General features: G+C 39.6%; 2 protein-coding genes and 1 non-coding gene across 6 annotated transcripts in view; all 3 read right to left on the reverse strand.

Moving 5' to 3' along the window:
* frmd5a (FERM domain containing 5a) overlaps positions 1-411 on the reverse strand; it is a 75,156-nt gene extending 74,745 nt beyond the window's left edge. For all 3 annotated transcript variants that reach the window (XM_084933397.1, XM_084933398.1, XM_084933396.1), the window contains exon 1: positions 6-411. In XM_084933397.1, the coding sequence (XP_084789523.1) occupies positions 6-107 (102 nt within the window). In that variant the 5' untranslated portion in view covers positions 108-411. The remainder of the gene's footprint in view (positions 1-5) is intronic.
* Positions 412-969: 558 nt separating this feature from the next.
* trnah-gug (transfer RNA histidin (anticodon GUG)) lies at positions 970-1,041 on the reverse strand. The gene has a single exon. It is a non-coding gene; the product is annotated as a tRNA-His (tRNA).
* An 808-nt stretch (positions 1,042-1,849) lies between these two features.
* malt3 (MALT paracaspase 3) lies at positions 1,850-10,585 on the reverse strand. Of its 2 annotated transcripts, none has more exons than XM_084933402.1 (15): positions 10,470-10,585; positions 10,198-10,259; positions 9,947-10,074; positions 9,709-9,847; positions 9,449-9,624; positions 9,222-9,318; positions 8,696-8,731; positions 8,370-8,573; positions 7,639-7,816; positions 7,446-7,520; positions 7,151-7,278; positions 5,732-5,881; positions 4,631-4,785; positions 3,905-4,021; positions 1,850-3,817 (listed from the first exon to the last, which is right to left on the reverse strand). In XM_084933402.1, exons 2-15 carry the CDS (start codon positions 10,232-10,234, stop codon positions 3,494-3,496), a joined length of 1,944 nt encoding a protein of 647 aa, XP_084789528.1. In that variant the 5' UTR covers positions 10,235-10,259; positions 10,470-10,585; the 3' UTR covers positions 1,850-3,493. The 2 variants fall into 2 exon arrangements, with proteins under 2 accessions (XP_084789528.1, XP_084789529.1); XM_084933403.1 differs by having other exon boundaries at positions 10,198-10,277.
* Between the last annotated feature and the right edge of the window lie 445 nt (positions 10,586-11,030).

Genomic DNA, 11,030 nt, shown 5'->3' on the forward strand with positions numbered 1-11,030 from the left:
CTAACCTGAATGGTGCACGTATATTCCGTGTCGTCCAGCAGCCTGACCGTGCAGTTGTATTCCCGCTCAAGATTCCTGACGCTGCCACTCATAAATCGGCTCAACATCTTTCTCTCCCAGGTTTCGCCGCTCTGCGTCTACAGGACCAGAACAATAAACTCGAACACCAGCATGCAAGTGAATGTCACATTGACCGCATTTCCCGGTCCCCTGAACGACCAGCAGCCACGGATTCAGCCGCCGAGGCGAGCACCATTGTTGTCCCGTTAAGTTTTCCGTGCTGTGGGCCCGTGCTGAGAGCGAAATCCAAGGATGCCCGCATCCAGATCCAGAGGCTGCTCAGCCCTGCTGCTGCTGCTCTGTGTGTGTGTCTGTGTGGAGCTGAGGATTATCTCTCACCATTCACTGCTGCCACTTGAGCAAGCGGGCGGGTCCAAATGAAAACTGACGTCAAAGAGAGCCAACGGGAGTGTGAAGTTTCAGTATATACTGATTTTCTTTTCTTACGCTTAATTTTCCCATGACCAGCAATTATGCATTAGAAAACTTTTAAAAGGTTAGCTTCTTTTTATGACTCCCTCGGTATGAAGTTAAAATTATTCACCCAAATCATGCTGTGCGAGGAGCAATGTCATAACGTGAATCATTTAATGGGTCTTTGGAGGTAGACTTCAGGTTCACGATGAAACGTTGGAGAGAAATCAAGCTGCTCCTGCCTGGCTGACCTAAAACCAGCGGCGTCGGGTGTCACACAACTTCCCAGGTGGTGGATATTAAATGTGTTGGGCTGCCACCTGCAGGCCATTCGTTGTCATTGCGGCAAGAAAATCGAGTGAAAATGTTTCGTCAGCCTAAAACGGAAAAGCTTGTATTACAACAACAACAACAAAATCACGTTAAAGTGGCGTAAGAGTGTATTAACAATTTAAATCGATAAAAATATAACGTCCCGAGGATGACGTACATCTCTGCCGTGACCCGGATTCGAACCGGGGTTGCTGCGGCCACAACGCAGAGTACTAACCACTATACGATCACGGCGAGCTAACGGGGACTGAGTGCACCCCGCTTATTTTTGTCTTTAAGTAGAGTACGTCATCACGATGCTTCGAGGTCGAAAATTAATTTATTTTAACCGTCGCCTAATCCACTAATACACATTTATGTCCAAGACATGAGTTTTTCATACTCAAACACTTGAAGCTAATTGTTGTTAGATCACAAATCTATTTGTATTGTCTGGTGAAAGTGCCTTGCTCAGAGGTTAGGGGAGATCTAGACTATTTTGAGCTGCAATTGTAATTGGGTTTTTTTTTACATTTTCTTTCATAACTAACAGACTACTTGAGATAAAAAAAAGGCATGTACCAATAAACACACACATATATACAAATAATTAATAGTGCGGTTGATATTTTTACTAGCAAGGTCAAGACTACAATATCTTATTCAGGGTTAGGGTTAGGAAGTCGGAGAGCTAGAATTGCCCCCCATGTGGGCATTATGTCCACCTACTATATGGTAAAATGTAATCACATTACTGTAGAAGTACAGTACTATACAACTCACGAGTCACCCCTTATTTCTATTTTGCTTCCAGTTCGCCAGACTTTTTGTAAGTTTAAAAAAAAGAAGATCTTGAGCAATAATCTCGAGTCAAAGTTTTTTGGACACTCATTTTCACACCATTTTCAGCTTTTTTTTAGACCATGGTTTTTTGTTTGTTCTATTGTTCCATTTGCTTGTTCTGCCACTTAACACTGACCAGTGAACCATTTAAGCATAAGAAAATGCAACTAGCCAAAGGCACAAACCAGTGTTGGGTCTACAAATGACAGACTCAGCAATCTTAAATTGCATCTTTAAGCACTTTTAAGCTGTTTATAGCAGCCTGTTGTAAAAACACATAATTTATTCCCATTTCTTTACCAGAATCTGCAGAAATTGCCAAAGATAGAACAGTTTGACAGGATCCATAAGATATTTTTTGCACCAACAAAGTGATTCCCAAAAACCTGACAGCTGAAAACGTGGCTTATGGCTGCACTAAAATAACATTTTAAAAAGAGGAAACTGAAAAAGTGGAGGGCGAAGGCAGAAGTGGTGAGCTTAAAAAGCAAAACAAAAACATGGCAGATGAGCAGTATCTCAAACTCATGTTCTTAAGAAATATGAAAAAAAAAAATCAGAAAAAAAGTTGATGAAATCATAAACGCAGAAGATTACAGTTGGATTTTGATTCAACATGCAGTAGCTTCTGGCAAATGTCTGACGTTTTTCAGAATGACAGTGATCTTAAAAGCATTGCCAATACAGTAAAAGCATACCTGGAACAAAACAAAAGGCAGTCAACATTGAAAGAAGAGCTTTGAATGTTCTTCAAGAAGCCTGGAGAACTATTCCTGAAGACTACCTAAAGAAATTACAAGAAAGCTGCCTAAGAGAGTTCAGACTTTTTTCGATGAATAAAGGTGATCATAGCAAATATTGTCTTTCAAGCTCAACAGAATTGAACAAACTCTGTTTTCGTCTTATTTGCTGTATTTCCATGTTCCAATAAATCAAAGCACCCATATCCCAGTTTACTAAAAACAATATAAAGAACTGAGGGGTGGCTTGAGACTTTTGCACAGTAATATATCAAATAATGCAAACCACAGCATTTTTTAGTCTATATACGACAAAATTAATTTATCTGTTAGGTATAGGCTATGCACTAAAGGAAAAAAAAAATCTACTTTGATTTTTCCAGACTTAGCAGCTACTTGAGATTTGAATTCTTCGTTTTGAGCTAAAAGCACATTTTACTCCAATATAGTGACAATCTGATAATGTACGTTAGGTTTAAGACTTAAGATAGACAACAAATTGTAACTGAATGTTTCCAGCAGCTTATTGAATTAATGCCATGAAGAATTTAGACAATCCAAAGGCAAAAGACGGCCCAACCCAGTACTAGCGAAGTTAAAACTGACATATTTTAATTTATTCTACAAACTTGAATTAAGCATCACTGTGAAAATGCTCCTCGAGAAAAACAAACAAACAAAAAAAAAAACAACAACAATCCCAAAACAATTAAAATGTAGATTTTAAAGTTCAACAGCAAAACATATTGATATAATAAATTTCTTGTTTGTTTTTTTTTAAAAAGTGATCAATGTAGTATTCTTCATTAGATAAATTACTGACAGTATTGTCTTCATTTAATAATTTAGGCCAGCCAGCTTGCCACTGATGGAAAAAACAAAAGTGTTATATACAATTAATGTTTTCTAAGCATATAATTTATGATGAAAATCAGCTTACAGTGTTATTGTGCATACTAATCTAACAGCTGAAGGCTGGTAAGACAAAAACAAACCTCAATCACTTACTCACTTATACATTAATTATCATCATCATTCATAGACAAGTACAAACATGTTTACAGCAACTGTAAACAAAACAAGAGATTTCCAACCAGTATTTACAAAAGTAGTACCAGAAAGTTTTAATGTGGACAGCTGAAGTCGTTCTCATCATTCTCTTCAGGTTCATTGCTCCACGTAACAGGAATTTTAGCAGCACACACCGCCTTTCTAGTGAAAGGGCGGCATGACCCAGTCTGATGCAGCAGGGGATTGCTGCTAGCGATGTTGCCCATGCTTTTAGCAAAAGCGCCTTCTCGTGTCCTGCCTGCTGCTCCATGATTCCTCCTGTACAGCTTGCAGGAAGCCACGAGAGGCTTTCCTATGTCCACCTGCTGGCTTTCTGTCTGACGCAGTTTACTGTCTCTGTGAGTATAGTGTAGATTCACCTTTATGACCATCGACTCCTAAAAAAAACAAAAAAACAAAAACAATTATTGTAAGGAGTAAACACTATTAGAGAAAGGTATTAGTATAGATATACGGAGACATACCTTGAGCTTCTGAAGAGCACAGAGCCTCAGAGTACAGTCTGGGTTAACATTATTCATAAGTAGTAGTGAGTCCATCTCCTCTGACCTGCCAGACCTGGAAAATATGTCTTCCATCGTCTGAGGATTAAAAGCACAAATAATGTTATTATTATATATGTAAACCATCTTCATCAATATAAATAAACAGCTGTATTTACAGTGGTTTGGCACTGAATCGTTGCTAAAAAGTGCAGTATCACATTCAAAAATCAGCCACTAGATGTCAGGATTACGCAAGAGTCAAAGTCAGCCAAACTGACGGAAGTATTTTACAAGAGCAGTGCTGCTCATAACCATTACTGCTTCCTGATTCGTCTGCGGTTGCAGCATGCTGGAAGCCTATATATGGGCAGAACTTCCTCACACATGTGAAATGTGGGTGTGAATGGTCATCATTGAGAAATCCATTTTGTCTAGTGGAAACTGACGAGCATTTTGCGATGAGCCATGTGGAATTTGTCGTGTAGGGACAAGCTGAGAATTTTATCCAAATCCTGAGTTTACTGATAGGCTTTGCCAAAAATCAAAAGCAGTTATGTAACAGTGACATTTCAGTGTATTGCAATTTAGACATACTGCCATTAACAATGCCCCTGCCTTTGTACTCCAGGGCCTACTTAGGCTTGTTCGGATAGCCGAATTTGGTGAAAAAGTCTGACAGTGAAGTGGAAAATAAGAAATACTTACAGGTATACTGCTTAGTGTGACCACGCAGTCCTGGGTATGGGGGCCTGTGGTCTTTACAGTGGCAAAAGCTACGAGAACATTAGAGTACAAAGCTGAGAAGCTGACTTCCACTTCTACTCTGCAAAGAAACATCAGCCGCTTCTTCAGTGGTAGCTCTGAAAGCAGATGTGAAACGTTTTTTGTTTTTTTAAATAGAAGGGAAAAAAGCATGCATTTTTTTTTAATCATGATGCTATTTACTTAAGGAGGATTTTGCAGAGCCCATGACCAAATTAGGACTTTCAGCAACTCATTTATCTCAAGCCACAGACTTTTATCTTCCATCTAGGAAGAGTTCTTAGATTAACCCACAATATCAAGATTCGGTTTGAGCAAATGTGTAAAAAGAAAATATGAGGAAGTCTGAGTTGTCAAAACAGACTTCCTTCCATCAAAGGGGAAAATGCACAGCGTAAAATAAACCATTTCCCTCTTTGCATTAATCAAACGGAATTATGAATTATGCTGAAAAAATATTAAACCACAGTGTGCAGATTTAGTTTGTCACACATTGTTGAGTAGGAGGTGAGAAAAAGGTTAAACAGTACACTCACTCTCTTTGTGGGGATTTATGCTTCAGCGAGAGAAATCTACGTCATGACCGCAAACACCTCCGATGTAACTAACAGCACGTCGGGTCAACGCAGCCCGCAGCCGCTATTGTTACTGGCCCGTTCGGCACAGTCGCTTCCTTCTTGTACATTTCCAGCTGCTTTTTTGAATTCATCAGCATGAGACTAACAATCATGGCCTCGATATAAGTGCTCTCAAATGTCAGCAAATTCCTGGAGGAGGATTGCTGAAATATCAGAATGGACATCAGGGAATTTACAAAGAAGTGGAAAAACTAGAGGAACAGATATGTTTAACCGTGAAAAAACTGACAGCGACAAAGAGGAGTATTTTTTTTTTTTCTATCATGGCTTGTGCAGTTTATTGAAGACTGCGACATGGCCGCATGTTAATTTGTTTTGCTTCAGAGGAAAATAAAGCATATTTGCACATATTCTGTCACCAGCAGTAACATCGATAGAGAAAAAAAAAAAAGAAGGAAAATCTCACCATTTGCTTGTCTCCAGCAGGCGTCTCGCAGGTGAAGCTCTTTTGTGTGGCCGGTGGTTCGAACTGGATCTGCAAGGGATCGTGGTTCCTTCAATGTGTGTTTGATCTCCACCGCCTGTTTGCCTGTGATTAGAGGATCTCTGCCCAGATCTGGTGGAGAAAAGGAGGGGTTCAGATGGAGGTAAATACAATGAAATACAGCAGCTACACAAGTTTTTAGCGTTTTTTTTGACCCATTCCTTTAACTCGGTCCTGTTTAAACAACTTTAAGAAAATCAGCACTGCTTAAAAACTTTGGTAACCTTCCAATCGTCCTAGTGCTCTGTTCATCTTAGGACAGCAGTGAGTGAGGAATGTTTCAGAAACAAATATGAGAGATTCATCAGAATCTCATGGTTGTATTTGAGGAACTCTGGGATATTTTTTAAAAAAGGCATTTTTAGAATTCACTGTTACTGATGACACGAGTTTTGGGAAAAACCCCTATTCACAAGATGTCAAGCATGCAAAACAAAAATCATTAATAGGACTAAACGGGGGAATATTCAGGGAGAACTAAAACTATGCTCACAGAATAGGACACAGATTTAGAGTTGTCATCTGAATAAAGCGAGTACACTCCTTTAATGAGAGGGTTATTGCTGTAACACAAACAACCGAAAAAGAGGCTTAAAGAGGCTCACAAATTAAAAAAAAAAAAAAGAAAAAAAAAGAACAATTTTCATATCCAACACCACACTTATTCATTTAAATATTTTCACACACAGAGACAGGGCTGTCAGCAGGATGTCCTGTTCTGGTAAGTCTAATTTGTTAGTGAGCCCATGAGAGCAGTGGCAGGGAGTGCCCAAACTGCAGAGCAGCTGTCTTGCACTCTGCAGCTCTCAGGTTTCTTGCTCTTCTCTATCCAACAGTGTGAATTTCCAAAGAATGAGGTCACATGCTAATGGCATTTTGAAAATTTCTTCTACCGGGGGCCCATCAAACTGACAAACGCACTGAACAGCTTCCCTTCGTCGGCACAGTCATCGCTTTACTTATAGGACCCGAGTAAACAACATTAAAATGAGATACAAGCGATTCCAAAAGTTGTCTGTGGTCCGTGGTGTATACCAAAGGGCAACCTGTTCCCCTCGGTGCTGTTTACCCTTCATCTCTAACTGTCAGCCTACTGAATTATGTGTTTATATCCCTAATAAACTGAACAGAAACAAAAAGAAGGAAATGTACATTTTTAATTGATATGTATGGTTTTCTTAAAAATGAAACAAATGATTTTGGTGTCAGCCACATTAATGTCTCACTCAGTCAAAGCCATTTCTATTGTTATAGCAGCCCTTTATATTAGGCATTTTGGAAATGAATCATCATGTAAACAAAGTAAAAACCCCATTCTTAATTTTCCAATTTAACTCTTACCCTCTGAAACCTTCTCTAAAACATGCGTGACTTTCTCAGCTTGCAGGATGTGCTTGTTCAAGTACTTTGTAAAGATCCCAGTACTCTTGCCCCCGTCCTGGACCTCGAATGCTTCAGCATCTTCGCACCTGTAATAATTAAAGGAGAGGGGTTGTTTTTATTTTGCATGACTTTCTACAACCGTGACTTTCTAAAATTTTATGCTATAAACCAAAAACAAGCTGCACATGAAATCAATTAATTGATTTCCCCCCCCCCATTTGCAGTTGAATACAAAACAATTAATACTACATACGTGGCATAACCGTAAACTGTGTTCCCGCTGGGTGCCAGTGGCTTGATGGCAGATAGTAAGGAACCCTGGTTGTACCTACAGAGTGAAATGAAGTTACACAAATAACAAATCTATGTCATGTTGACTGAGCTTTTACAAAGAAATTTACATATCCAGATATCGGCTCAGTGCAGAAATTAATTATTGTACTTACCATTTTCTACAGGTGTCCAGCAGGATTACACTCAGTGCAGTCTGCCTTTCCTGCATGCTGAGCATGATCCTCTGCACACAGACACAGTTTTCAGTTCCGTACGGTTGCGGAGCATCGACGGACACCAAGTAATTCCTTCCCGCATGCTCATAACCATGGCCCGCATAGTAGAAAAGGCCTGTAGAGAGAATACACATCTGATTAGTACGGCAATAACAAAAGTGCTGCAGTAATTTTGCAGTCCTGGAATACATGACAGTCAATCTGAGGAGGTAACACATCATCATAAAGATGCCTGACTTCTAATCACATTTGTTTCATTATTAACAACAGAAAGAGAGAATAGCAGCAGATAATATCAGCTCCAAACTGCGCCAATAATAGTAGCTATTGACACAAACACTTTTTTATTTATTATTTTTTTTAAAAACACTAACACACTGTTACAAGTGGAACAGTAAAACATAAAAAGAACGAGTTATTTAACAAGCACGTGGAAATAGCCACATCGTCCCACATACGTATGAAGTCATACAGCCGTTATCTAACACTGATCACAAGATAAGAACCACGGAATATGACGAAGGAAGTTACAGTGCTTTAGCTGCCACATAAACCTCTAAATAATAGCATCAGCATTTTCTAAGAACAGCAGCTGAATACTGAAATTCAGCTAATGACAAAAGCTTTTTCCAAAAGAAATAGGCAGGAAAAAAAATTATAACGCTCACCGTAAACGCCTTTGTCAAGGAGATGAATGAACTTCTCAATAGCAGTAAGCATCTCCTCCCTGGTCAGATCCAGCAAGGAGACGACTCTGAAGCCAAGCTGCCGCAGGAGGTTGCCGAGCTCATGAACATCCATGACGGGTGCCATCAAGGCCGGGTGGTTGGAGTAATTCAAGTTGCCAATAAGTAAGGCGACCTTATCAGTGGCTGCAAAGAAAGTTCAATGTCTGATTCAAAAATCACTCCAACACAAGAAAATTCTCAAACACTCTGACAGTTTTCCTCTCCACACATCAAATGACAAGATGTTTCTTTCCATTAAACTTTACCTGTGAGCGCTGCTGGAGGAGGTTGATCACTCTTCACTAGAGATTGTGATTAAAAAAAGAAAAAGAAGCACAAAATCAGTTCATGTTAAACAAAAAACTGACCTAAAGTAGCATTTCTGTCTGGGGAGCATATAGAGAACAATAGAACTCAAAGATTCAATAGTATTCTCTGTGAAAGTCACTTTTATTCCAAGTAAGTTATAAACAGGAGAATCGCTTCAAGAACTAGTTTCACTTTACATCACTTTCCTGTTTTGTGTATAAGGCTTGAGCCCAGCACTATTTGGAGAACAACTTCCTTTTTAGTCTGTAGAAATGGGAAAGTACCTCCAGCATAATGGAAACAACTTAGTGCCTTAGAGCTAAACCAGTGGAATAAAAGGAGTGTGAAGCATTTATTTTTCTCCTTGACACCTTTTATTAGTAATAGAGAAAGTAAAGGAATGGGAAACAATACAGTGCTGAAACTGGGATAAGACAGGTATCACTGTACTGATTTTTGTTTTAGGTTTCACTTTCAGCTTACCAATGTCAACATCGACGGGCTCAGTCCACCTCTCTCCTAGTGTGTTAGATAGCGAGCACAGGTATGTTCCACTGTGTTCAGCTGTCGCGCGCTCAATCTGCAAATATAATAAATCACATTGTTCGTGTCTCTGTCCAAAAGTGAAATATTAACTACATTGTTTAATGAATTACACAGTGGGATCACAGGTAAGAAAACACTCCATCTTCACCGCCGTTCCTCCTTACCTGCAGTGCACCGCTTTTCATGTCCAGCAGTGGCTGTCCATTTCTGTACCACTGGTAGGAAGGAGCTGGGACACCAAAGGCAGCGCATTGTAGAGCAAGTTTTGTACCTGGTTGAATCTTTTGCGGCTTGGGGTTGGTGGCAATGTGAGGCTCACCTTGCCAGTCTATGGGCAAGCCTGACGATTCAAAGAAAAAGACGGGTTGAAATGAAAACTGCATCTATACGACAAAAATGACATGCAACCAGCATGATGATTTACCTGATTTATCAATGTCCAACACCTTGACCTTCACCCAGTTGCTGAACACACATTTATAGTGCTGGTCATTCACTCGGCACACATAGAGCTGAGTTTGTTGAGCTCTGATGGTCAGATCAGCTAGAGTGCCATTAGGTACCTTAGGGAGGAAATCATTGACAGCAACAAACGGTCATTTTCACACTAAATCCAACAAGAGTGCTTGAAAACTAACTTCTTGAAAGTTAAATTCACATACTTCTTTTTTTTCACCATCTGTAAACCATTGGTAGTTGAGGATACCTGTGCCCTGAGCACGGACACTCAGAGTCACCTCATGGTTCACAGGTACACACACAGAGACAGGATGACGCACTATCACAATTTCTAGTGAGGAAAAAAACAAAACAAAAAAGCGACAACCTCAGTTTCATAAAACCAAACTTAGTTCTATTTCGCTGGAAAAAATAACACTAGTGAAACAGTGCTGGTGCTGAGATTAAAACATACCACTGATCATTGTGTGCTTGGGGAAGGATCCAGTCATCTGTGCATTTTCTTCTTCTGCCGAACTGTAAGAAAATCACTGCCTATAATATCCCCACGTACAGACAAGAAACTCCAAATGAATGGCATGAAAAGGAAAACGATGTATTTAACCTCTCATTTCTAGTCAGGTCAACTGTTAACCGTACAAAAACTCCAGGATATATTTAAAAACGTCCTAACTGAGTAATTAGGTGTTTAATATGACCGTAACTATTACGTGTTTTACTGCATACCTGCTGTCAACCTCGGACTAGTTGAGAAGCTGTCACCCCTCGGCCAGAATATGTTTTCCTGTTCTCAGGCTTCATAACTTCAAATATATAGCCCGAACTCTTCCTCCCTTTCCCGGAACGAGAAGGCGCACGCACACATTACCGTTATGTCTGTAATACTGGAGCACCCTTACAACAAAGCAGTAAAGCACAATCCATATCATGCTAAAAACAAACCAAGTCTCCTTTTAGTTATAATACTGAAGCATATCTTACACTTAAGAAACAAAAGAGAGCATTTCTGTGCCTGTTAGAGCGATGTAAATTATTTAAATTAAAAGCCAAACTTCTTTTTCTGGCATTACGGTAATGAGCAATCTGGCCCTTTTCAGCTGATGCATAATCACTGTCTGAGGTCAGAGTCTGGAGAGCAGCACAGTCAAACGGTGTTTTTCAGTTCTAGTTAGTTAGTTAGTTAGTTAGTTAGGCTAACTCAAACTTTACTAGATGTCTGTTCGTGGTGCAACGCGAATAAAAAATGTCACGTTGAAGACAAGCAAGCTTCAAAAACCTTGCGTCATA

This window comes from Perissodus microlepis, chromosome 7 (assembly GCF_051167445.1).
Source record: "Perissodus microlepis isolate ML-2025 ecotype Zambia chromosome 7, ASM5116744v1, whole genome shotgun sequence".
In the NCBI taxonomy this organism is placed as follows: Eukaryota; Metazoa; Chordata; class Actinopteri; order Cichliformes; family Cichlidae; genus Perissodus; species Perissodus microlepis.

Excerpts from the sequence above, each read along its gene's own strand:
- malt3 (XM_084933402.1), bottom strand. The coding sequence starts at position 10,234 with ATGACTGGATCCTTCCCCAAGCACACAATGATCAGTG. Across the intron at positions 8,732-9,221 it reads GCCCGTCGATGTTGACATTG|TGAAGAGTGATCAACCTCCT; the intron begins GTAAGCTGAAAG and ends CACAATCTCTAG. Across the intron at positions 3,818-3,904 it reads GTGCTCTTCAGAAGCTCAAG|GAGTCGATGGTCATAAAGGT; the intron begins GTATGTCTCCGT and ends TGTTTTTTTTAG.